This window comes from Maniola jurtina, chromosome 22 (assembly GCF_905333055.1).
Source record: "Maniola jurtina chromosome 22, ilManJurt1.1, whole genome shotgun sequence".
Lineage (NCBI taxonomy): Eukaryota > Metazoa > Arthropoda > Insecta > Lepidoptera > Nymphalidae > Maniola > Maniola jurtina.
This window is the reverse complement of record NC_060050.1, coordinates 6,003,968-6,031,652: the sequence shown is the minus strand read 5'-3', so window position 1 is coordinate 6,031,652 and position 27,685 is coordinate 6,003,968. Positions and strand designations below refer to the sequence as shown.

The window sequence follows — 27,685 nt, the reverse complement described above, 5'->3', positions numbered from 1 at the left end:
TCAATGGTTTTATTATTGTTTCCCCTATATGAAACTTTTTCATTCCCTTAAAATCAGATAAAACTTTCTCGATTTTTAACTTTAATGCTCGATCAATTTACTCGATATTCCCTAAAATTGGGTAGATTATAATTGCTGGCAGCCTTTGTTTTACAACTACGCCCCCCTGTCAATATCATTCAAGTGCCAAAAGATCCTTGTCGCACTGTAGGATATAAAATACATATAAATCTCATTGTACGTGGGTTGTACCTATTATTATGTATTATAATCAAAGGTACGCTCCGTCCTGTATTCATGTATTCTGTAAAATGTAGTGATTACACACTCCTTGTTATTCTGTAGTGAGAACATTCGGAGCGGAAGATATGATCATGTTCCGTGAAGGTTCTGTGCGCAAGCTTTCCTACTTTATGGCTCAGAACAAGGAATATACTAAAGTCTGTTCACTTACTTACGGTCGCTCTTGCTTCGCGCCGCTCGGCACGTGCTGTAAATTTATCAAAGGCGCCGCCGCGACTCCAAAGGGAGTTGCGTGGGGTGTACAGCCGCAAGGGAATATGGCATCTATTTACTAATACTTTTCATAAAAATTCTGTTTGCTACTTAACTTGTGTTTATCAATTACTAGATGATGCCCGCGTCTTCGTCCATGTGGATAGATATAGGTGTTTAATCTCGCGGGAACTCTTTGATTTTCCGGGATAACAAGTAGTCTTATATGTAATACTCGTAATAAAGCCGGGCTATCTTCATTCCTTTCAGCCAAATCCGTCCAATAGTTTTTGCGTGAAAGAGTAACAAACATACACACATAGACCTACCTACACACACGCGCGCGCACACACTTCATGGTAAATGTAGAAAGTAACTAATTAACTTTGTCGATATTATAGTTACATTGATAATTTTGACCATTTTTAATGAATATGGTAGATACGTAGATACGTATAAATACTTACAAAAGGTATTTTGCTAATATTTACTTGAAGGTGTTTTTTAATTATTGAAAATCACTATCTAATAGGTAATTAATTATAAATGCGAATGTGTGTTTGTTTGTTGTTTTGTCCTTCAATCACGTTGCAACAGAGCAACGGATTGACATGATTTTTTGCATGGGTATAGTTATTTTTTTATTTCATTAATTTATTATTAATTGTGTCTCCTCTAATGTTACGTAGATTATAGAAACAAACTCAAATCCATAGGATTAGGCCTGTGAGAGAATGAAATACTTAGATACATTATACAGTCTTTCCTACAAACAACAAATGAACACAAATTAATTCTTTATTTTCCTTTATTATAAACAATTTCAGCATTTTAAGAATAAAATATAGCTGGCACTATATTCAATCCTTATTATTATGAATAGATACCTCTTATCTTATTATACACGCAATATTATCATGATATTAAAATATAACAATAATTGAATCCTATAGTTATGTACTTAATTGTATTTTTAATACAATATAATAAATATAGGAATGGCCACTTCCAAAATATTATGTTAAAATATAACATAATAAGCGGAACTGATAAAATTATATTACGTATAGGTATATTCGTATGATTAAACAGTTTAAGATGGAAAAAAGGTAGAATTGCCTTTATTATACAAGTACATTGGTCCTACTAAAAATCGTTTTAGTCATGGTTGTAGTTTTCAAATAAATTAGAATGCTGGCAAAAACTTAGCGCTATGATTATACTACCTTAACTCAATCCAATATCAATAACTATTTGCCTTATGCTTGTATTTTAATGATTTAGTATTTTTCGAACCCGCAATGTATAGCGTGCAAACTCGGGGTTACCGAGTAAACCCGTAGCTTACGACGTAGTAATTAGTATAATTGACCCCGCGGTATCTATTACAATTCGCACGAGCGTTAAAAAAGCGCTGCGTTAAAACCCGGCGTTGCGCTGAAAATACAAAGTGCGCGTTAAAAAAGCGTTGGCGTGTGAACAGATACTTGGGAATGCATTTGTTCTATTTGAACGCTTTTTAACGGACGTTAAAAAAGCTCTCGTGCGAATGAGGGTTTTAATGTTCTGTTCCCTGATAAAATGTAAGTACTCGTATGAGCATCAGTTACCTTTAACTTATATAGACCACTCTAGATTTGTGGTCATGTTATCGTACACGCGAAGTAATGTAGCTATTTCACATTCATTCACTTTAAAATTACCACTTTACCTAGTTATACTTTAGTTTTCATTAGTTTGCTTAGAAGATAAACAAATCGTAGAAACGCGAAGAATTTTTCTAAACCGAGCGTTCGACTTGTAGGAGCGGGCATGCAGTGTTCACTAAAAGAGGTATTTATGGTTGATAATAATTATATAAATATGCTTTTTGATATTAACACAGCCATATTTTACTACGTATTACTTATAGTTACGAACTAAGCTTAGCATAGATTATAAAACACTTACCTAAGTATCTATTCAATATTGTTATGTGAAAATTCTTTCGATACAATAGGAAAGAAGTTTGTCATTTGAGCAGACTGCGACAATTACCCTGTTACAAAATTTCAGTCATGGCTACAATTATTTTGAGAAGGGCACCTTCATACAATATGGTTGACTCTACATAAAAAGAGATTTAGGTACCTACTGGGAAACACAGGCTGCCTTTACACCGCAGTGTGCGAAGAAGAACAGAACAGTATCTATTCTATGGACGAAGCATATCTGAATGTGAAACGTTCAAGTCCTGTTGGAAAAGGATTCAATGAGCCATGCTTAGAGGCGATCTATTGCTGGGTTTCACTCACAGCCCTTGCTACGCATCCTGGCACGTCCCTGGTGAAAAAACAGCCTGAGTTAGGTACCCAAACACTACAGAATATTAATGCTTAGGTGAAGCCGAAAGCTGACCGGCAAAGGCCACCAAGCTTTCGTAGATAGGTTCTTTACTATAATATTCACTAATATCTTCATTCTCGTAACTCATTGTCGTAACTCCATGTTATGACGCTTCAAGGTGTTATAGGTTACCTCTTCTCTTCTACAGTCTTACGTCTAGTAACGCAAGCGACGCATATATATTTAATGCTATGGAAGAAACTTTCAAGATAAAACCTGGCTAACTGCTTAGTCCACATTCTAGAATTTCTTTACGTCATTTGCTTGCTTTATCCTAGGCACATTTAAAAGGCTGAGATAAAGTGTTTAAAACAAGCAAACTGTAACGTTCCTTCCTACAAAATTGAGACGAAAATAATCTTGCTTTAGCATATCATAATACGTAATTAAGTCTTACAGTACCTACTTCTTAAAACAATACAACATAGGAGCTTTTATCACTTTGGAGAAAATGATAGCATTTCTGCTGAACGATAACTAAGTATATTTTATCGATTTTTAAGGTTCCGTAACTCAAAAGGAAAAACGGAACCCTTATAGGATCACTTTGTTGACTTTCTGTCTGTCTGTCCGTCCGTCGTGTCTGTCACGAAAACCTATCGGGTACTTCCCGTTGACCTAGAATCAGGCAAGTAGGTAGGTCTTATAGCAACAAGTACAGGAATAAATCTGAAAACCGCGAATCTGTGGTTACATCATTAAAAAAAACCTAAAATGTGTTTCAATTTTCAAAGTAAGATAACTATATCAAGTGGGGTATCATATGAAAGGGCTTTACCTGTATATTCTAAAACAGATTTTTATTTATTTTCATTTAAGTATAATAATTTTTGATTTATCGTGCAAAATGTCGGAAAAATTACCCAAGTACGGAACCCTCGGTGCGCGAATCTGACTCGCACTTGGCCGGTTTTTTGGATCATAAAGTCGAAATCATCTCGTTGTCGTTTAGCAGAAAAGCGCCAAAAAGTCTCGAGCAAGTAGCTTGCCGCAATTAATAACAACTGTCGCTTGTTCACCACTCGACCAGCCGCAGAGATACCGGCGACTTCGGCGACAAGAGGAAGTCGAACTGGATGTCCAGCTCACCGTCGTATTCCACCCGCCAGTTTTGCAGAATCTGGAAAATGATAAGTATCTTTATTTTAAAAGAGGGCTCTCTCCGTCACTCGTTTCGTACCATTTCATACAATCGTAGTTCCAATTTCATTTGAATATTAAGCAACCAAAGTCCATGAAATTTTGCAAACATATTCTAGAAACTAATATCTATGTCTGTGGTTTTCCAGGTTTCTGTTAAAATATTCGGTTTCAAAGTTACGCGGTCTTAAAATTTTCATACAAATCTTTGAGCCCCTGCAATTTTAAAACTACATATTTTTAGAAAAATCTAAAACACCACAGACACAGATATTAGTTTCTAGAATATGTCTGCAAAATTTCATGGACTTTGGTTGCTTGATATTCAAATGAAATTGGAACTACGATTGTATGAAATGTTATGAAACGAGTGACGGAGAGAGCCCTGTTAATAACAGCGACCAAACTAACCATCAAGTAGTAGGTACCACAAGCGATCTTCAAATTTTTTCCCGTACCATGAGCGTCATACTTAGGTACGCTTGACCTCAAAATACGAGTAGCAATTCCGCGAAATTATTGCATCCAAAACCTGTCGCACTTAATATGACCTTTTTCTATAAACGCGCCACACATACCTAACGCATGAGCATAATTGTGCCATACGAATAAATGATCATTAAGGTGCTAAACTACTTGCGGCCTTTGACTGTACATATTGTCGGAAAGGCAAGGATTATCGCTATCTTTAAAATTTTGAATAAGCACCAGACAAATCATACCTTAGCCAGTATTAAATGAAGTTCAAGCTCAACGAATCTCTTGCCGGGGCACATCCGCCGGCCACGACCGAACGGTGCTACGATCCCCGACGCATGAGGCTCCCGAATGTTGATCCATCTTTCTGGAAGGTACTCGCTGGCTCGCCAGAAATTCTCTTCCCGCCGGCACGCGGCACCAGTGTGAGCTAGCACGAATGTCTGGAGCAAGATATAATCCAAATTAAACTAAATAGCTTTTTCGACAAGCCTCAAAATCAAAGTGCATAAGAAGATATTATTATATGAAGAGAAGAGCCCAATATACCTAAGCATAGATTTGCTAATCGTTCACATAATTACCTAGTTAATAATAATTAATCGATAATACCTATAGTAGTGTTTTGATGGACAACCGGTGTTATTTTGGAATGAGTAGGTAAATAACAATTTGATATCAAAGTGTGAATGATGACGGCGTGTATTATAATATCTTTAGAGTTCCCCGAGCCTCTCAATATGTGCTGACGATGGCCACCGAGGGGGTTTTGGTGGGTAGAAATCCCACATAACCCAATCGGGTATCCCCCTCGTCACCTACCTACCTATTATTATCACGACTAGAAGTAGAAACTACAACAAACCATAACGTCCTTACCCCAGCAGGTAGTCGATGTCCACCAATCGTCATAGGCGTGTCCAGCAGCCTCGCGAGGAATGGCGCAGTGGGCAGCAGTCGGAAGGCCTCATTGACAGCTGCTCGAACTGATGGAGCGGCTGACAGCTCTTCAATGCGTAGTTCGCCGCAAGACGGTAACTCGGAGCGTATCCTTTGCTGCCAATCCGCTCGACCACTTAGCAAATACAGCAGGAAGACCAGGCTGTTTGCCAACTGAAATAAAGATGATCGGATTCAAAAAACAACCGAATTCCATATTCCATTTTTATTTAACAAAAAAATTCAACTTCGTCCGCGTGTATTTAAGCTTTTTTTTAAATGTCGTGGGAACTCTGATTTTCTGGGGTAAAAAGTAGCTTATGTCGGTCTCCATCAGTATGTATGCTAAATATATTCTGTGTACCATTGATGATTCCCGGATAACTCCATCCGAGTGGATTTAGGTTTTGAAAACTTTGATTTTTCGGAACAAATCTAGCATATATCCGGATGCTACGAATATATTATCTTGAATTTTCTCAAAATCTTTTAAACACATGGACCAATGACCATACGACATCTACTACATGTCACTATGGCAGTCTACTGTTCTATTGTACTGATCGCATCCAAATTATTCTTAGCCGTTGAGGAGTTCCATGCCCAAAGATTTGCATCGCATCAAATACGTTGTGTAACTAGCTAGTGTGTCTCGACGTACCTACCGAGTAGTTATGCAAATGAAGGTTACCAACTATACCAAGGTTTCATACTCTTCCTCTTGACATTAAATTTTAAATTAGAGGAACCAGGAAAATGTCAGACTGTCGAAATGGCCATAATGAATATTTATTCAATAACAGATTTTCACCTTAACCCACTCGATTGGATTTCCACGGTAAGCAAGTTTTCTTAAAGTGGTTTTTCCTCATAGAGCACGTGCGGCCCGATGTAATTGAGGGCAGGTGCCCTTTAGGAAATAGGGTAAGGCAGGCATTACTTTTGTATCTATCTAATTAATACAGAACTCTATAAATAGACTAGTAGGTAGATATTCTTGACCTTTAGGCTAAACACTTAAACAATTTTCTTTATGTATCACAGAACCTATTCATTAGTTTTGAAAAAAACGCTAAATAAATCTAAATACATTTTAAAAATCTTGACTCCGACTCGTCAATGCAACAACGCCCAGCCAGTGCGGCGTAAGGTACCTAATTCCTGAGAGTGACCCTTCACCTTCTAGATTTTAATTTAATAATACATATATAGCTAACTACCTGGTAAAGGTGCACAAAGCCATTTTTATGAATACTTTTTGCGTATTAAAGTTCAAACTAACAAGTATTTAGGTACTTTATATATTATACTAGTTGATGCCCGCGACTTCGTCCGCATGGATTTATGTTTTTCAAAAATCCCGCAGGAACTCTTTGATTTTCCGGGATAAAAAGTAGCCTATGTGTTAATCCAGGGTATAATCTACCTCCATTCCAAATTTCAGCCAAATCCGTCCTGTAATTTTTGTGTACAAACATACACACACACATACACATATACACATACATACAAACTTTCCTCTTTATAATATTAGTATGATATTTGTATTTCCTACTTCCATGTACCTTACCCTACCAAGTGATGACTTAAAAACTGTTAGCCTGCAAGCAAACACTAATTTGTTTTATCTACACGTAGGTACACAAAAGGAGTAGAAGGAAACCTTACCGTCTCAATACCCGCAGTGATAAAGTCGATAACAGCCGCCTTCTTATCCCGCATGTCCAGCTCCGGGTTGGCGAGTATCTTGAGAAAAATCTCCTGCATCCCGTCGTCCTGCGCCGCGCCGCGCGTCCGCGACCGCGCTTCCTCCATTAGCTCTGATACTATCCTAGCAATATTCAATTTGTTATCAGATTATTAATATCACTAGATGATATTGTTTGCGATATCGTCCGTGTGGATTTAAGGTTCTTAAACAAGATAGGGTTGAAAACTAAATACACGTTGAAATATTAGAGTAAAATTGTTTTTCTGTCGCTTGGTATATTTTAATTTTGTTGTTTTATATCCATTAACTCAGAATTTTCCCCTCTTTCATTTGATATCCCACTCGACACAATAGCAAAACACACAGAACCTGGATACAAACATACATACATACATATATACATACATAGACTGCTAAAATCATAACCCTTCCTTTTGGCTTTGCCGCAGTGGCGTAAAAATCCCGTGGGAACGGTTTCATTTGCATCTGTGAGTGACTCGATGGAACAAAAATTTCGATGGGTTCCCAACGTGTTACACGATTGAGTGTGACTCGTTGGGCACCCCCGAAGAAAGTGATTATTTAGACCACTTTTTTGGAAACTACGTAGGTACAGGTTAGGTGTATGCATTCTAATACCGCCGGAGAAGCTCAGTAAGCTCGTAGAAATTGACTCACATATGAATAGTCTCCTCGCTCCTCACGAAAGTCTTGTATAGCGAGGTTGGCGCGAACTTCCATAGAGGTGCACCGTAGTAGGAATCCCTTTGTGCTCGGAAATGCGCCTTCACCGCTGCCGCCAGAGCCGCCGCTCGGCCCGACATCCATCTCTCCAGGAAGCCCAGTCGTGTGCCCAACATAAGTCCACATACCGCTGAAACAAAGCAAACAAAATAATCTTCAGTGAAGCCTGCTAAATTTCATGATTCTAGGTAAGCGGGAACTACCCTATAGGTTTTCTAGGCAGACACGACGGACGGACGGATAGACAGACAGACAACAAAATGATCCTATAAGGGTTCCGTTTTTCCTTTTGAGGTACAGAACCTTAAAAATTAAAATCACCAAAACTTAAAACGCGACTTTCCATGCATTTCAATCGAGAAAATCAAGTTTAATTAAAATAGTTCGTGGACGTCTTAAAATCTTTCAGACCAAGTTCTAGCGGGAAATTCACTTCGAATGGTGCTCGAAGTTTTTGGAATCGATTTGAAGAATTTCACGATTCTGCACTAGATAGGTATAGTAGATCGTAAAACTACTGTGTTACAGTAACACAGTAGTTTTACGATCTACTATACCTATCTGTATAGTAGATCGTAAAACTACTGTGTTACTGTGTGTAAAACTGTGTTACTACCCAATACCTACCTACTCAAATCAAAGAGTTCCCACGGGATTTCGAAAAACTTAAATCCACGCGAGCGAAGTCGCGGGCATCGGCTAATAATATATAAAAGGAAAAGCTGACTGACTGACTGATCTATCAACGCACAGTTGAAATGGACGTGACGTACTATATCCGCTAAGAAAGTATTTTTGAAAATTCAACCCCTAAGGGAGTAAAATAGGGGTTTGAAAGTGTAGTTAGTCCTCGCGGACGAAGTCGCGGGCATATAGCTTGTGAATATTTCTAGGGTTACCTTTCATTGCAATAATATGAATAATTCGCTACCAATTATTATCATAATCACAATTGTTTTGATAATAACCAGTTTACACTTGAAAATTACAACAATCGCTACTTATAAATTTAAAAGAGCTTTTTAGTATTCACTAGTTAAAATCCAAATGGCGTTATCGCTAACCTCGACACACAATTTGCTATTTGATTGATAAATTGCGGATATTTCTAGCACTAATTGTTTATTTATTTATTGCTATCCTTAACGCAGGCGGTAATAGCCAAGTGGTTAAGATTTTCTATTCGGGTGGTTACTTGGTTAGGGATTCGCTCCCGGGCAGGCACTTCTAACTTTTCGGAGTTAACGGTGTATGAAGTCTACCAATCCATACTAACCAGAGAAGTGGATTGCGACCTAAATCCTCATTCTGAGAGGTAACCGTGTTCACTGTGGACTGGCGATGGGTTGATGAGGATGATAATTCCTAACGTAATGAGTGACGTAATTAAAAAAATATAAGGTACGTTAATGTTACCGATATCATTTTTATCGTTTTTAGGATTCCGTACCTCAAAAGGAAAAAAGGAACCGTTATAGGATCACTTCGTTGTCTGTCTGCCTGTCTGTTTGTTTGTCCGTCTGTCGTGTCTGTCAGAAGAACCTGTAGGGTACTTTGAAATTTGGCAGCTAGGTATGTCTTATAGCACAATTAACGGAAAAAGCCGAAAACCGTGAATTTGTGGTTACATCACAATAAAGATTAAAATGTGTTCATGAACAAATCTTTAGTATTTTCAATTTTCAAAGCAAGATAGCTATACCAAATTGGATATCGTAAAATATTGTTACTCCTTGGTTAATCCTCTACTTGTCTGTGAAAGTCCCGTCCAAAAAAGTTTAGCCATTCCGAAGATTAGCCCGTTCGAACAGACACGACACTTCAAATTTATTTATTAGTATAGATTTGTACATGTTACTGATTACTAATACTTTACTTACTACTTTATTTTGATTACTTAATTAATTCATAACTGGTGCCCAAACATTAATAGTTTTTTAAGAGTGCAATAAAACATGGACGCAGATTGCTCCGTTGCTTGCTGCATTATTTTATTTTATGTCAATGCGTAGAAAAAAAGACTTCACATAATTCACATTCATAAATCTTGCAAAATTTAATTGGCGTAAGAAAGCTGGTTTTTAAAATATACCATTAGCCATTATAATCGAAATTCTTTATCTCGGGTGCAAAAATTCAAATTTGCATCTGCACATTTATATGTAGGTATTCTATGGTGTAATTTATAGCGATTTATTCTTCATCATCATCGCGCATCGAAAAATAAATAAACTTAAGTAGTCCATTTTGTTATTTATGGCTGTAAATAAAGAAAAACACATGACAAACCACATATTTATGGGTTTTAATTAGCAGAAGCACAATGCAATTTATCAGTGTGGAACTAAAAAATCAGACAAGCGCGAGTCGGACTCGCGCACGACGGGTTCTAGGGCAATAGAAATACTTAATGTGAAAATTTCAACTCTCTACCAATAGGTAGAGAGACGGTTCACGAGATACATCTCGCTGACAGACGGACAGACGGACGGTCGGACAGACGGACAGACGGACGGTCCGGCCGTCGGACTGACGGATAGCGGAGGCTTAATAGATCGTAAAACTGTGGTAGTAGGTAATAGAGTAGAGTTGACACCCATCGGGTACGGAACCCTAAAAACATTTTTGTTAAGTTTTACACACAGACTTAGAAACCATCATCATCATTATCAACCCATCGCTGGCTCACTACTGAGCACGGGTCTCCTCTCAGAAAAAAGAAAGGAACAAGAGAAAGGATTTGGCTATCGTCCACCAAGCTGGCCAAGTTCGATTTCTGTAAAATCCTTTTAGCTGATGCCTAAGCCCTAAGAGGAAACCTACCTTCCTTTAAAGTTTGTAGGTTTTGTACTTAATTTCTAAGATTTCGTGATTAGTCTGTGAGTGAGCGGTATTTCGCTTTCTAATCGACTTTAAAAGAAGGAGGAGGTTTTCTATTCGACTATGTTTTTGTTTTTGTTACGTAATTACCCCGCCGAATAGGAACCGATTTTGATTTTTTGAACATTTTTTATGATAAGGCATAGTACTTCTGAGGTGGTCCCATCTTAGTTTAGTGAAGATCTGATGAATATTTTCGGAGATAGAGAACGGAACTCCTCAATGGACAAGAATAAATTGCTCGCGATTTGTGTAATAGCTTACTTAGTAAACAGAAGGTTTTAACCACTACAATGGGGCCAGGAAAAATGGTGAAATAAAAGAATTACAAAAAAAAACCCGATACCTACCTACCAACCAAACCAAACCAAACACCAACCATACCAAACAAAACCAAAATTAAGTAAAGAAGAATATGTACCTACCTATCAATATCATTGTAACTAAGTAGCTAGAAACAACAATTTCTATGTAATGCTACACGCGGCGATAGTGTCAAGTCATAACTACCGGCCGGCGATAAGGTGTCCCAGTTATGTGATGTCTCATAATGCAGCTCATAACATAATGCATTTCTAATGGTGCATTCTCGCACTCACATGCGGGTATGTCAAGTTGTTAGTCTAAGAGTAGGTGACTTAGAGAAATACGATAATATGTATACTTGTGTAGACATACCTACAGGTAGGTGTATTTTATCTAATTGACAAAATTGCACTTGAGTTCAGGCTATGAAATCAGACGGGTAGGCATATCAATCAATCAGCCTGTTTGCGTCCACTGCTGGACATAGGTCTTCCCAATAGCGCGCCTCCGTCACGATCCTCCGTCTTCCTCATCCACCCACTTCCCGATATCTTCATAGGGTCGTCGGTAGGCATATACTAAAGATGAAATGAATAACCTAGTCTACTAGTCTAATTTTTCTGTCAAGAAATTATCAGTTTTTTTTAAATTTATAGAATAGCGCTAGACTGCAATCAAATCTGCTGGCAAGTGATGATGTATCCTAAGAACCACTTACCCAGAAGAAGCCTATTCACTCTTGACTTGAGGATACCTATATTAAAGGTGAAGGGGAAAACTGATGCTGGAAGAGCATTCTATATCCTAGCAGTTCGATTTACAAACGAGTTGCCGGTGTTTACACCCCCGTGCCTCAGAAAGCATGTTTTATGCTGCGCCTAACATCTCTCTCGCTAGATTGCCGATGCCGATCCATTGAACTATGATAGTAGGAAATAGAGAGTGCACCTGTGTTTATGCACACAATTATTCAATGTAATATCCCTAGTTACGCTACCTTCGATCTAAAATTCTGATAAGACATCTTAAAATACTTCTGCTAAGTAGGTATATAAAACCCTGCTTAGGCCAATCCTAACTTACGGGTCTGAATGCTGGGTTCTAAGTAAAAAGAACGAATATAACCTCCTTATTTTCGAACGGAAGGTTTTAAGAGAATATTCGGTGCTATTCAGGATAATGGCGCATTCGTTACAATCACGAACTGTACATAGTCATACAAACTTAATGTTGTCAAAACCATTAAACTGTCAAGAACGCGATGGGCATGGCATGTGCGCGCATGGACGATACACGAGCCCCGAAAAACTTATTGGACAGCAAACCAGAATGCCGTATAGCCCGAGGAAGATCTAGAGGTCGGTGGCTTGGTGAAGTGGAGAAGGACATATGAGGGTTCTGGAGTTTGATGCTGGAAGGAAGCTGTATCTGACCAGCCCCGATGGTGGAATTTCTTTGACCAAGCCAAAACCTATCCAGGGCTGTAGTGTTTTGCTGATGTAGATCCCCTGAGTCCTGTATAGTTCGCTATAGTTTCCTAATTAAAATAGGTCGCAATGGCCGAATCAGAACATTCAAGCACCTAATATGTATAATACGAGTGAGTAGCATACATTTGTACAAATGAAGGACCTTCACTGTCATAGTTACGAGTAGATACCTACCTATCTACTTAACTACAGTGGTCACTTACTCTTCGACTATATCGTGCACTTACTATGACCTATATTGCATTCCTTATCTCCAACAGCATGCTATATTTCATTCAGATGCTAGATACGAGGTTCCTATTACGTCAGTGGCCGATGCCTAAGGTCTGATGATGCAACCCAAGCCCACTTTAAATAAAATCAACAGAAATTCCCACGCGGCAAAATGGAAAATACTAATGATAGCTTTATAGATTCGCCTCGATATTTATAATGCGTGTTTTAAGATATTATTGTATGCATGAGATTTGTTAATTGGTTTCCGAAAGAGGAAAAATGCTAAAAAGACAGGTAGGTAGGTATGTATGCCTTATTTCGTTAATTAAAGTACCTATTTCCTGTACTCTTTTAAAATAAAACGTATCTTATACCTATATTTAGTAGGTACAAAAAAAATCGCCAAGTAGGTACAAAAAAGGTAGACTAAGTAAATAAATCTATGTCGGCAAAGGTCCAGTTTAGACCGTTTAGACCTCATCGTCATTTTCGGTTTTCGGATTTATTCCTTTACTTATGCTGCTATACCTAAGACCCTCCTACCTGCCTGATTCTAGGTCAACGGGAAGTACCTACCCTGTAGGTTTTCTTGACAGACACGACGGACGGATGGACGGACGGACAGATAGACAGACAACAAAGTGATCCTATAAGGGTTCCGTTTTTCCTTTTGAAGTACGGAGCCCTAAAAACAAAACTGTTCAGTTTAAGAATACTCACATTCCAAGCCCACACGATTCGTGAGTTGGTCGAACCCGTGCACAATCCCATCCGGCCTACGACAGCTTTGCAGTAAGTTGAGGAAGTCATCACAGATGCTGTTCAGCTCTGGTATAAACCCCTGGATGGTGTGAGGGCTCGTCAGTTCGCAAGTGAGGTTGCGTCGCAGATGGTGCCACCTTTCACCTTGCCTGAAATCCAAAAGAATTTACATGGACATCGTATTATCTTGTACTTTACGATTTCGTTCTACATTTTCGAGACCATTCAACCACATTTAACTGACAAAACTGAATGGTTCTTATCGCTGAATATACTTTTATTGTACACCACAAAATTAGTACAGAAAATACACATACAAAACACAACAAAATATAGGCAGGTCGGTACAATTTGGCGGCGTTATCGCTACCTAGCGATTTCTTCCAGGCAACCAAAATGGTGCAAAGGCCATAGCTATAGATATACAGAGGTAGGTGGTGCAAGTATAAATTGTCGTAGGTATATATATTTTTTATGAACGTCGGTCGGTATATAAGTAAGTACAGTTCGCGACAGGTCGACATGGCAATTTTCTAGTGAAATGTAATCACATGCCAGGTAATCGATATCGATAACTTTCTTGGTAACGCAACGAAATGAATTCAAATTATTACCGCCTTTTTATTTTTTAAGTAATATTTTATGCATCACAATCAAAATCAAATGGATTTATACTAACATCACTAAAAATAAAAGCAAAAGCTAATATGAAAAACATAAACAAAATATGAGTTAAGTACACTTTCTAAAAAAGTACATAATATTACAATAATAACATTTATAATGGACCTAAAAATAGAGCCCCGATTAATTTTATTTATTTAATAGCCATGTAACTTTTCATAAAGCTCACTCAAGGACAAAATAGTGAAACCAGACAGTATAATGCCTATTTTGGCACGCAAATAATCGCAGGACAAAACAGGAAATGGGTTGTAGCAAAAACTAGTCGATACTACGCAGCCGAATGTACGGTCTACGTGATCGGCAAATTAAAGCGTTCACGAAAATATGAGTTAAGTATTATAATGTCGGTTTCCTGCTTCGAATAAAGAGTTGCATAAAGCCCGAAAAAACTTACTAGCAATGTCCACGACTTTATCGGGCATTGTAGGCTTTTCTTTTGTAGAATTAGCGAGCACCCGCGGCGTCTCTCGGTGAGAATATAAACCCTCAGTACTCCCTATCCCGTGGGAATTTCGAAAAATCCGGCCTTCTTCCTTGTCATCATTATAAAGGCAAAATTTCAACTCTGGTTCCAAGGGATTGGACTGGGCGTTGATGAGTCAGACTTTTCTTTTTACGTATTAAGATTTTCCAGATACTTTCCCTGATCAAAAGATGGGCAATGGGCATGAATGAATTTTCTGGCTATCTTTAAATCAATTATTTTAGATAAGTGCCTTTTATATTATTCTTATACATCGTAGTTATACAATAGCCCTTTTTAACCTACTTCAAAAAAAGGAGAAGGTTCTTAATTCGATGGTATGTTTTTATTGTTTTCTAAATGAAAACCTTCGCCTTTTTAAAAAAAATCGGTTTAATATTGTTGAAAACTTTAACAATACCACAGAGTAGACAAAACCGAGACAGCGGCCTTTAAAGTAATTAGTTACAAATAGGTAAGTAGTATTTTGTATTTTTTGTGCTACTGTTTTTAACAACGTTTGCATTTTTTGTCAGTAGTTTCGCACCTAACTGAATTAATAGATTTAAATAATAATTATTGATATGCACGTTAATTTTTTATGTACTTACTTAATTGAATATTAATCTTTTTGTCACTTTAATTTGATTTGCGGTTGACTATGCTGTAATTAATTAGTAATTGATTGACACCAGCCTAATAATCTGAAGTCCGTTCACACTGAAGGAGACCGAGTTTCGTCACAGCAATGTATTTGTACGAGTAAAGTTTAAAAACCGCCAAGTGTGAGTCAGATTCGCACAGTAAGGGTTCCGCACTCGGGTATTTTTTCCAACATTCTGCACGATAAATCAAAAACTATTACACATAAAAATAAATCAAAATCTGTTTTAGAATGTACAGGTAAAGCCCTTTCATATGATGGGTATCATGATGGGTGTCACTTGGTATAGTTATCTTACTTTGAAAATTGAAACACATTTTGTTTTAATGATGTAACCACAAAGCGGTTTTCAAATTTATTCCTGTACTTGTGCCTACCTACCTCCCAAATTTCATGATTCTAGATCAACGGGAAGTACCCTATAGGTTTTCTTGATAGACGCGACGGACAGACCGACAGACAGACAGACAACAAAGTGATCCTATAAGGGTTCCGTTTTTCCTTTTGAGCTACGGACGCCTAAAAAAGTGTCTTTAACTTAATGTAGGTGCAGTCATGGTGCACTGTTAATATACTTAGCATGTTTTTGTGCAAGTGCAAAAAGCGTAATGTTTATTATACTTATTAGAGGTGTCTGGACAGTTCCGTGATAGGTGAAAGCTGGTGTCTAGAACCATTCTAAAAAAACTGATATCTACTTAGTAAGAAATATATTAGCGCGTGGGTGCAGTCTTTCTACCATCATTATGGTTCGTAGAAAAAGCTTTTCCTTAGCAGTTGGTTGCTTTTTACATCCATCAAAGATTCTAACAAGATAAATTGTTTGATCAGTGAATAATTGACCACCGTGTAGGTAATTCTAGGTATAAATCGATAAACTGATCCAATGGGTACCAAGCGTATCTATGTATAGAATAATAATATGCTTATTCATTCTTGATTTAAAGGCAACATGATTATGGAATCCGTAAAAGCTAATTTCATTGAAAACTTGCCAAACAATAATTTATTATTCAACCAAATATATTTTTCGTTCCCTATCTACTAATTAAGTATCTCTTTCAATTGAAACGGATATTCGTAGCTAAATATAGCAGGAAATGAAAAATATTGGTCGACTTACGTTTGAATGTGATTACAACTTGGTCAATGAATACCTATAGTTTAGTACCTATTATAAATTACGTATAGAAAAGTTTAGCGGTTAAACTTATTATACTTACCCGTAGTCGCGTAGACGTGTAACATATCGGGCAGAAGGCCTATAGTATACCTACTTAATCGTACTTTGACTATTTCTGTAGGCCTCTTGGCTCTTGGTAGGAATATCAAGGACCGCTTTTAGGGCAGTTCATTTTAGCAATAGCCAGTGACGTTTGGGTAGTATATAAAGGTCACTGAAAATCAGCGTTAGGGTGTCTGGAACTCAGGTATTCACACAGAAATTCGCGATAGAGCTGAGCTCAACACAAGCTGAGTGGCCTACCTGATCGAAGTGTTGCACTGCTCACGATACCTCGAATTAACATTTTTCTATTTCTATTCTTGTATAGATCACCAAACTTACTCGTTAACGAGTCCAGTGGAAGCGTATCTATCGGGTCTGGATCTTCTGTACACTTGGACGATTTCCGTGGGAGGTCTATAGGGCCTCTTGGCGGGGGTGCGGAGGACCGCCTCCAGGGCAGATCGTTCAGCGATGGAGACGACCAGGGCGCCCCCGGGCGTGATCTCCGCGAACACCGGCCCGTAGCGCCTGAACATGTCTGCGTGCAAATATCTCATTGTGACGGCGAGGGTGTCAGTAATTAAAAACAACCCTCGGGATATTGTATAACCATGTAACCTTTTTTAGATAATTCCAAATAAATAAACCGGCTACCATTTCCTAGGTATCTATCAAAATCTCAATAGACTCAATTTTTGTGGAGACCTACGTGAAAGCAAAAATCTAAGTGCGAGTCGGATTAGCACACCAAGGGTTCCGTATCATCATAGAAGACATAACATTTAATTTTCATATTTTTTTCGGCCATTTTAATTTTTTTATTATTTGTTGTTATAGCGGCAATAGAAATGCAGATTCTGTGATAACTCTCTACCTATTACGATTCACGAGATACAGCCCGGTCACCGACGGACAGCCTGGATAGTGGAGTCTTAGTAATAGTAGAGTCACGTTGGCACCCTTCGGGTACGGAAGTTTTCAAACTGAATCACCAATTTTTTGAAGCACGCTCGGAACTGTCAAAAAGTGCGTAAACCTCGCGCCAATATTATAGCCTGGGTTGCTACGCGTCTGTATTTGTGTCCACATACAAGCGTACGAATTTGTCTTCACTTTTTATACTAAAATACAATTCTATGAGCTTTGCCTATCTGGAGTTTCATCATATCTTTGGGTACACAATGAATCACAATGTTATTGATATAGCTTTCAATATGAATAGCATAAAATGATGTATTACGAAAGTGATTATTGAATGAATTCGCAAAGCACCTCACCTTCATATGCCTCATGTAGTTTATTCATTCTATAGCGACTCCAGAACAGCCATCTTGTACCAAGGAGGGGTAAAGCCGGCGGCCCTGGCAGACGCGCTAGTCTCTTCCCGTCTATAGGCCGTGTTAGCAAGGCTGTGGCGGCCATCACCAATGCGACCAATGCCAGCACCAATGTTGGCACTCCTGACCAATCCACGAGAGGTGGTGGCGTACTCTGTTGAACAAAATTTATCATGGTTATTGGTTATAGTTCCTATAATTCCCAAAATGTAGGTCTTAGTAGTTTACAATAAATAGTCTAAAGGTATCTTAAAAAACCAGTCCAGTGCGAGTTGGAGTCGCACATGAAGGGTTCCGTACCCGTACAATATCTTAAACCACATAAACTCTACTTGTCTAGGTACATTGGAGTGCAACATTTTAATCTATAAATATCAATTGAGATACGCGGGACTTCATCCCATAGATTTAGGCTTTACAAATTCTGTGGGAACTCTTTAATTTTCCGGGATGAAGTCTGTCTTGTTACTATTGGTTCCCTCAAAATTGGTAAAAAGGTGAAAAGGTAACAGACAGACACACTTTCGGAGCTTATCATGAATGGATCACACTTCACACTATCACACTTCACACTTCACACTAATATTATAAAGGTGAAATGTGTATGTGTGTGTGTGTGTGTGTTACGCAAAAACCACTGGACGGATTTGGCTGAAGTTCGGAATGGAGATAGATGGATTAGCACATAGGCTTATATGCATAGGCATATAGGCTTATATGGATGGATAGCACGGGGCTTTTTGTCCCGGTAAATCAAAGAAATCCCACGGGATTGCGAAAAACCTAAATCCACGCGGGTGAAGTCGCGGGCGCGTCAGCTAGTTAACAATAATTGAGGTTGCGACATGCGAATTTCCCCACGATATACAGGTGAAATCTGCACACATTATCTTTATGAATGAACAGAGCAAGTTCAAGAACTTCGTTTTTTTACTTTACACCAATGCAACGGATGCGAACTCGTTCGGGTGTCGACAGCGGGGCTAGCATTGTTTGCTATCGCGGTCGTCGACCTCATTGCTGCTGTTGACGCAGCGATCTTGACATTGGCTTTGCGTAACTGCTTACGTAACGTTACGGTTGTCGGTTGGTGCACGTAAACTTGGCGAATTCTGAGATGCCAGGCGACCAGTGGGCCGATTCATTGTTGCGTGGAATGTATGAGGCTTGAAATTTACGAGTCATCGCTTAGATCATAATAATATTATTTTAAACCGATCGTAGATGGAAGAAGTGATAGCTTAGTAGACGGTGAGAGCGTAGTTAAAACGTTGGCCTCCTAAATTCATGCTTTGTTTGATCCCAAACCTAGCCTAATTTTTCGGAATTAGGTATATGCATTTTAAGCAATTAAAGGATACTAATTGCTTTAGCGGCGAAGGGAAACATTGTGAGGAAACCTACATGCTTGAAAGTTCTCCATAATGTTTTCAACGGTGTGTGAAGTCTGCTAATTGCACTTAGTTAGCGTGGTGGACTGTGGAACCCTTCTAATTCTGAAAAGAAAACTATGTTCAGTAGTGGGCCGGCAATGGATTGATGATGATGACGATGACGAAGAGGCGCAGAAGCGCATTATTCAGTGCAACGGCGCCGCAAAATGCGTGAGTAGATCTCATATTAGCGTAGATCTCTGCTGATGCCATCGACATTTCTTTGGTGCGCCCGATGTAGCCGAATCTTACTGCTGACGTCACGCTTTTTCACTAACTTGAAAAATACATTGCGTTGCGGTTCTTTATTCATATCGGGCCTGAATAACGAACTGAATATTTTTGCCGTGGAAATTTAGAAATGCAATCAATAAATATTTGAAGCGTTCATAAAATGTTATAACTTCCAAGCACAGAACCATACCTACCGATTTCTTTGAGTTTTTTTACTCTCCAAAAATCATACGCCAATATTTATTAAGTAGGTACTAAATGATGCCCGCGACTTCGTCCGCGTGAATACATGCTTAAAAAATCCCGAGGGAACCATAGATTTTACGGGATAAAAAGTAGCCTATGTGTTAATCCAAAGTATAATCTATCTTCATTCCAAATTTCAGCCAAATAAGTTCAGTAGTTTATGCGTGAAAGAGTAACAAACATACACACACATACACACACACTTATTAACTTTCACCTTAATATTATTAGTGTGAAGTGTAATATCACCCTTCATGCGCTCACACATTCGATCGCAGTGACTACGCAAAAGGAGGACGTAAATCAGCATTTTTTATCACGATTACGGTATCCAGTAATTTTGCAAGTCAGTTAGGTATTCGGGACAAATTGAAGTTTAACGGGATTCTGAACGGTTACTTACATGCCGATGAGTCTCAAACTCGTTTATTGCATAACAGTAAGTTAATTTTGTACCTACTCATCGAGGAATCTGCGTTACAATAAATGGTATCGCTTAAAAATAAACACTGTTGCACCTTGCTGGAAACTGTTTTTTTTTGCATTACTTAGACTTTAGATATTTAGAAATAAGATGACTAGGTTAGGTAGTAGGTTAGTACGTTATCTCAATTTCAATGATTCAATCCCACAGACCACTAGGGGGTATTCCATGTTCAATCCCCAACTCCACTAGGGGGTATTCCATGTTCAATCCCCAACTATATAGGTACAGTTTAGGCATGGAATGGTGGTCTGTGAGTTTAGGTATACACCGTACATAAATCCTCGATAGCCCCGATAGCTCAACGGTTGAGGAGCGTTCTGAATTCCGAAAGGTCGGCGGTTCAAACTTCAAACCCCACCCGTTGCACTATTGTCGAACCCACTCCTGGCACAAGGCTTTACGCTTAATTGGAGGGGAAAGGGGAGTAATGCTAATCATGGCTAATATTCTTTCTCAAAAAAAAAATTGATAGAAAATATATATAATACTGTAGTAGAATAATAAAATAATAATCAAATCAGATCAATTCGTACCGAGCGGTAGGTACCTATGATAGTCCCATTTTAGGTCCAATTATTATTGAGGAATTCGGCCTATTCTACGCGACATAATATTACAATATAATGGCTTTTATTCCAAATATTGTGATAGTTTCCGTAGCATGAGCTCCATGAGTAATATTATATTTTTGGATGATATATTGTGGATATTTTTCCATCTTGTACTTACAAAGCCTACCTTATACCTATCCACTCTATAGCGCGGTTCATGTTTTGAACGATGGCTGCATATTACCCATAACTTGAGACCAGGTGTGCTGGGTGGTTAAGAACCTGTTATTATTGTAAATCAACGGTTTTTACTAAATACAACTTTGACGTCATAAAAAAACGAAAATCCTGATTGTGACCTTGTTCATATTATTGTAATATATTTAGATTTTTTTGCGATGCCACGTGTGACTGCTTGATACCAAAGATACCACTACCTTCTTAGATTGAAAAGATTAATCAGTCTGTTGAAATCCATTCATACAATATTGCTGAAGTGTGTTTCTCTGTCTCTTTACCTTTTCAAGAACTAAGCGCTAAATCGATCGTAGTCTTGGAATGGAGATTTTCTTGTATTCGGAAGGGAAAAAGGGTTAGGAGTAGGTAGGTAGGACCTGTTACAGTTATTGTAATGTATATAGACGAAGACATATTGCAAGTATCTCTGTAACTGTTTTGTGACCCGTCGCTTCGAGAGCTACCTACGTTGCAATATCTCCTAGAAGACTCCCTAGAAATCCTGATGATTGATTTATCAAAAGCTTAGTCATGAGTACAGCTACTGTTTTTCGATAAAAACAAATGAGATATTTAGGTACTGTTAAATAGTTGCGTCGTTTCTAAATAAAGACCTCCAGGTAGACGGATAAGTGAGCTATTACACGCTATGGGGCTATAGAAACGAATTCAGTGATGCTATTAGAAATATAAGTACCTGTACCTATTCAAATAATCATAGAAATCATAGAAAATTATATTCATTATAAGAATATAACCAAGATCGCAAATTGTACATAAGTAGATACCTACAACAACATCTTTTAATTTTCCGCCTTCAGATTTTCTGTAGGTAGTTATAGAAAAACTTGGACGCTTATCTATGGTGAACTTATTTTCTCAAGTTATAGAAAGTGAAAAGATTGTAAGGCCATGTTACATTTCAGGCAGAGAAACGTATAGCATCCTAGTCTAAGCATGGATGCAGTATATAAATTATTACATTAATTAATTATTTTGTTTTATTTTGCCGTCTCAAAGGGCGCGATTTCAGTTACCTACATTGGCCTAGGGTGCCGAGTTTTGCTAGATCCGGCGCTGGCCTATTGCTGTGAATCAATTTTCTTTGAAATGCTTAGACTTTCCTGTAGCATTATGCAGTATGAACTAATTTAGTAACATATTTATATACTTACTATTATTTACTAAACTATTGAAATTAGCATTTCCTAAAGCTAACATTGGTACAAAATAGATTGAACATGCGAATATAAATGATAATAATTTATTATTATTTAACAAAGTTCCTTTATACCTATTAATATTGAAAGCCACCTATGCGAAGCTGGGGCAATTCAGCTAATAATACTACGTAATATGTATAATAAATAGAATTATGAAGGTATGCAAGCAAAGCTAGATAAAAATAAATACGAGTAGGTAATCATATCCTGTATTAGGTTATAACAGGTTTTTGTTTACTATTTCACGGTCGAAATTCATACCTACATATTCCAAATATGATCAAACTTGAAACCATAAAACTAGTATAATAACGCGACCTTGTCTACGTAACAGAGTGAGGTCCTCTAACTGTTGCAAAAGCTAAGATGGCGTAGCAAAATTGTTTAGTTTTCCCGTCCCCTATGTAATTATGATATCCGAGCGAGTAGTGTCCGAGTCTGCCAAATCTGCCAAATTACCTATGAAGTATGGAGAAGTTTGCCCGTCCACGGTTTTGTACAGAGATACATACTTCACTACGCACATAAGCCCGTCTGTAGACACTAAATAACAGATTAAAGTTATCGCAACGCACATACGTATAATATCTACAAGTGTCCAGAATCAGTTATTTCAGTAGACCTCATATTATCATAGTGGGACACAGCCAATAGTACTTTGACTAATTGCGAACTAAACATACGATTACTCATCACCATCAACCGATAGGCGTCCATTGTTGGGCATAGAACTACATATGTACGAGTAATTGTAGATGCGACTCGTTTGTTCCAACGCTGCGCTTTCCAATGCAAGATCGCCATTCCAGCACCTTCAGTTCAGACCCCAACGTCTATCTGGTTCTTAACCAAAAAGAAGGGTGTTATAAGTTTGACATGTGTATCTATGTATCTGTCTGTGGCACCGTAACGCCTAAACGAATGAACCGATTTTTATTTAGTTTTTTTTTGTTTGAAAGGTGGCTTGATCGAGAGTGCTCTTAGTTATAATCCAAGAAAATCTGTTCAGCCGTTAGAAGATTATCAGCTCTTTTCTAGTTTCTTATTAGATCGGGTATTACGTGGTATTACTATCAGACCAATAGGTACATATTGGTATCCAGCCAAATTCTAATAAGGCGACGCACTGGCATGGTAGTGCTAGTGCGTAATGTTTATATTTTGCACAAACCATTTCAAGATAAAAGTTTAAAAAGCGTGAAATAAAAATTAAATTTAAAATTTAAAAAACCCTGTCGGGGGTTTTTTAAATTTTTAATTTAATTTTTTGAAACTATGTGCCCTGCGGCGAATTCGGATTCGGTTAGCGTCTTTCTCGAACAATTTCTCGCTACGTATCAACCAGCAATTAATAATTAATCATTGCCCATTGTTGCTCTCTAACCTTGATTTAAACCAATCCATTAATTATATAAGGACAATGCTAAGTGTTAACAAGAAGGTACAAGGCAAGTATACTTTATAATCATAGTGATAAGATACTAAGAGTAAACTGGCCCTCTGCGATACAAAGGGCAACATAGGGGTGTATATTGAAATGCAATTATCATCTCTACTATCAAAGTAATAAGATCTATTTGTCTTAAAATACTGTCACCATGTGTACACGTGCATTAGGTAGGTATATATATAACACTGCTCTATATTTTGATAAAGTGACGATTTGAGGACGAATAATTTCTTTCAAACAGTTCAAAACGTTATCACTGTTCTGATGCTATAATTAGTCTACTTGTGTAAAATTATAGAGATAAGTAAATTTGAAAAAGCTCTTCAATATTTTTAGAGGTTTCACAGTAAAGAAAGTACAGAGTAAAGAAAGTAGGTTAGTACGATTTTTGATAAAAAAATTATCATCGATTAGGCCATTTTTGACGGACAGAGGTAAGTTATACCCCGGAAATGAAAAATATACCTACATAGACTGAGTACCTACCCACCTAGGTGTTTTTATCCCGGAAAATGAAGGAGCTCCTACGGCGTTTTTAAAAATACTAAATGCGCGCGCACAAAATCTTGGGAATCATCTGTTCACTTCCCTTAATTATGAATGCGAGTATGTCTGTTCGTCGGTTTACTGGTTCGTTAGTTTGTCATTCAATCATGTCCCAATAGCAGCGCAAGCAGCGCAACGGATTGTCGTGATTTTTTGCATGAGTATAGTTAAAGACCTGAAGAATGGAATAGGATACTTTTACCCAAAAATCAAAAACCTTTTTCCACGCAGATTCATCGTGATATGACTCGGGCATAGTAATCAAAATATTAGCCATAACATTAAAAGTACCTAAGAAAAGTAGTTGTCTGGTAACGAGCCACTCACAACCCTATTTAGGATCAATATAGTACAGACAAATTGCTGCAGACGTTTTTAGTCTAGACATAACCACTGTTTGATAGTGCCAGCATCCTTATGCTAATACTTAATTAGAAATATTGCTACTCCTTTATTTATTGTAGTTTAATTTCTATATCGAAATGATAATATTTTTATATTTCAGTCTAGGTATAAAAGTATTTATTTAGTTCGTTGTACCCTATCGATAAAATATTGTTTAAGATCTTAATTTAAATAAATTAATATTTCCGACAGTTTTTTTTTAATATCTACCTGTTGGAAATTGGGTAATATTAGTTGATGATAGTTGCCCAATAACTTTCGAAAATATGAACTTTTATTTTCGAAAGGGAAGTGGATTTTATTCAAGGATAAGTAAAGTAACGTGCAGACATAATATATTATATTTTCTCTGGATTTTTATTCTAATTCTAAGTATTTTCTACATTTTGTGATACACCTAGTAGGCAAGTTAAGCAGATTCTAACCAATCAAATTGTGTAATGTAACCCATATAGATGATCATACTATCATACCTATTATAAATGAGAAAGTGTGTTTGTATGGATTAATGGTTTGTCCTTCAATCTCGCCGCAACAGAGCAACGGAGCGGTGATTTTTTGCATGGATAATAATATAGTTAAGGACCGAGAGCGGCAAAGACTACCTTATTATCCCGGAAAATCAAAGAGTTCCCACGGGATCTTAGCATCAGCCAGTAATTTAATAAACCTAATCTAATCCATGACATTGAACAGGTTTGCAGCCTTGCCTGTTGACATGAACCGGTTGTTGGGTAAATATAGATTTTCCAATTATTTAGAAATCGTAAAGTAAATTGATAACAAATTGCTAGTCCTACTATAGTTAATAATATTATAAACGCGAAAGTTTGTGCGTATGGATGGATGTTTGTTACTCTTTCACTCAAAACTACTGGACGGATTTGGCTGAATAGAATGGAGATAGATTATACCCTGGATTAACACATAGGCTCCTTTTTATATCGAAAAATCAATGAGTTCCCACGGGATTTTTAAAAACCCACATCCACGGGAACGAAGTCGCGGGCATCAGTTAATAGAACTAAGACTGTTCTAGGGGTCCGTGTACGTTGTTCCCTGACCAAATGCTCAGGCACCCCTTGAATGAACCTGTCAAAACTGCTGTCAAAGATAATAAACCACTCGAAACTTGCTTGCAATAGAAATTGATCATTGAAAAAGCGGCGCTTGCTCATTACGGAAAAGATTTTACAATGTCATCCTCTTATTTACTATACTTCAGTTCAAGTAAGTACCTAGTCAATAAAACGATTACAATTAATAATACAAATACCTATCATGAAGGGTCAGGTACTTTTAATACCGAACCAGACGGTTGTTAATAAAGCCAATAATACCAATTAATATTTATCTGCATGTTATTTTATGAATCCAAATTTAAACATATAAATCAATTAATTGTTCATTAAGATAATGACTTTCGAGTGAAATAAGGCAAAAGATCCAGTGACTCTAATATTATGCTACATTAAAAAATCACAACACATATAAGCATAATACTATTTTTATACTATACATAATGCAATCCGTCGAAGTTACAGTCGGACTATCGCAATGATTGGACTGAAACTATTTCTCTATTAGCTACAATGATTTTTTTCAACAAGAATACATATACTTCACCAATAACGACAATTGAGATTAAAGCAATGTAAGAATCATTTTCGAAAAGTCCAATTAAGGAAAGACTATACTTGACATGCTTTTCAGTAAGAACCTTATACCTTATTTGCAGGACTATTATATGTATACCTATAACCAATGAGTTGGATAGTCTGCAAATTGATTTGGTGTCGTTATCAGAATATTATGGCTTTTCTAATGTGCACAAGCCCTAGGTATTTGCAACAGATAAGCATTTATACTCATGCAAGTCATACATTTCGATGCACCGTATTTACTGCACTCTAGCTGATAAGCTGAATAAACACTTCTTTATCACTTTGCTCTACATTTATAGCGTGGAAGTCCAAGGACGATTTTATCAAGTTTCGACTAACATCTGCAGGCTAAAGTTATTTTTTGATTAGCCACTTTCGAAGTCCTATAAACTTAGGTGTAACACGTAAACAAACATCGAATGCATTTTTTGATGAAGTTATGGTGTATGGCTAATTTTCGTTTTGTTCCTATATACATAAAGAAGCCCAACCGCGAAAATTGGCACTTGACCAGATTTTAAAAATCTGCGCAGTAGATAGGTATAAATCATCTATGTTATAACTCCACAGAAGGCTTGCACAGTATTTTTTTTTAAAAGACTTCCTAATAATATTATGTCCGAGTAGAATGAGAGTAGAATATAATAGAAAAGTTTTGATAGTTGATATGGCCATACCTAATTATTTCAATTTACAATTTATAACCACTCTTATACCTTTTGCCCACACAATCTTCCTTCTATAACTTTGCATTTTATTGAGAAGGCAGTATGTGTTTCAAGGGTTTCATTGAATTATAAGTACATCGTTGTTTTATAGTGGTTAGCTCTGTTCTGAATAATAGAAGCAATCCTAAGCTCCCTCAGACTAAAAACAAACCCTCCACCATCATTAGCGAACACCTATCATACCTATGACATCCACCGTCCCTTTATTTCGTCCCCTCCCCAACTGATAGGGTCGGGAAGGTCAGATAGCGATCGCGAAACAAGAATGTTACCCTTTCAAGGTCAAACGAACCCTACCTTGGATGTGAGGTTGCCAACTATCTTGGGTTTCCAGGATTTTCTCGTACTTTTATTATACTCTTTACTCATGAAATTTGTCCATGAAAAATATTTTTCCACAAAGCTTAATTTGAGCTTTTAAATAAAGTTGTTCTTTTAAAAACCATGTCAATTTAAATTTTTCCAGGCTTTAATTCCCTGAAGACTTTTAAAATCATAAATTGAAGGGTTTTAAAATAAAAACAAGTAACAACGTGCTTAGATTATATTACTTTTTC

General features: G+C 37.4%; 1 protein-coding gene and 1 long non-coding RNA gene across 3 annotated transcripts in view; one reads left to right on the top strand and one right to left on the bottom strand.

Annotated features, from left to right (window-relative positions):
* Positions 1 to 110: 110 nt before the first annotated feature.
* LOC123877073 lies at positions 111 to 27,049 on the top strand. 2 transcript variants are annotated; one of them, XR_006798491.1, is made up of 4 exons: positions 111 to 207; positions 9,293 to 9,302; positions 19,389 to 19,396; positions 27,039 to 27,049. It is a non-coding gene; the product is annotated as an uncharacterized LOC123877073 (long non-coding RNA). The 2 variants fall into 2 exon arrangements; XR_006798492.1 differs by lacking the exons at positions 9,293 to 9,302; positions 19,389 to 19,396; positions 27,039 to 27,049 and adding exons at positions 1,594 to 1,604; positions 11,387 to 11,388; positions 15,171 to 15,183.
* LOC123877070 (ecdysone 20-monooxygenase) overlaps positions 3,727 to 27,685 on the bottom strand; it is a 47,741-nt gene continuing 23,782 nt past the window's right edge. Inside the window, exons 2-9 of the mRNA XM_045923578.1 lie at positions 17,865 to 18,078; positions 16,927 to 17,125; positions 13,504 to 13,694; positions 7,826 to 8,021; positions 7,105 to 7,267; positions 5,377 to 5,610; positions 4,743 to 4,940; positions 3,727 to 4,000 (exon numbers count right to left, since the gene is read on the bottom strand). Of these exons, the coding sequence (XP_045779534.1) occupies positions 3,896 to 4,000; positions 4,743 to 4,940; positions 5,377 to 5,610; positions 7,105 to 7,267; positions 7,826 to 8,021; positions 13,504 to 13,694; positions 16,927 to 17,125; positions 17,865 to 18,078 (1,500 nt within the window). The 3' untranslated portion in view covers positions 3,727 to 3,895. The remainder of the gene's footprint in view (positions 4,001 to 4,742; positions 4,941 to 5,376; positions 5,611 to 7,104; positions 7,268 to 7,825; positions 8,022 to 13,503; positions 13,695 to 16,926; positions 17,126 to 17,864; positions 18,079 to 27,685) is intronic.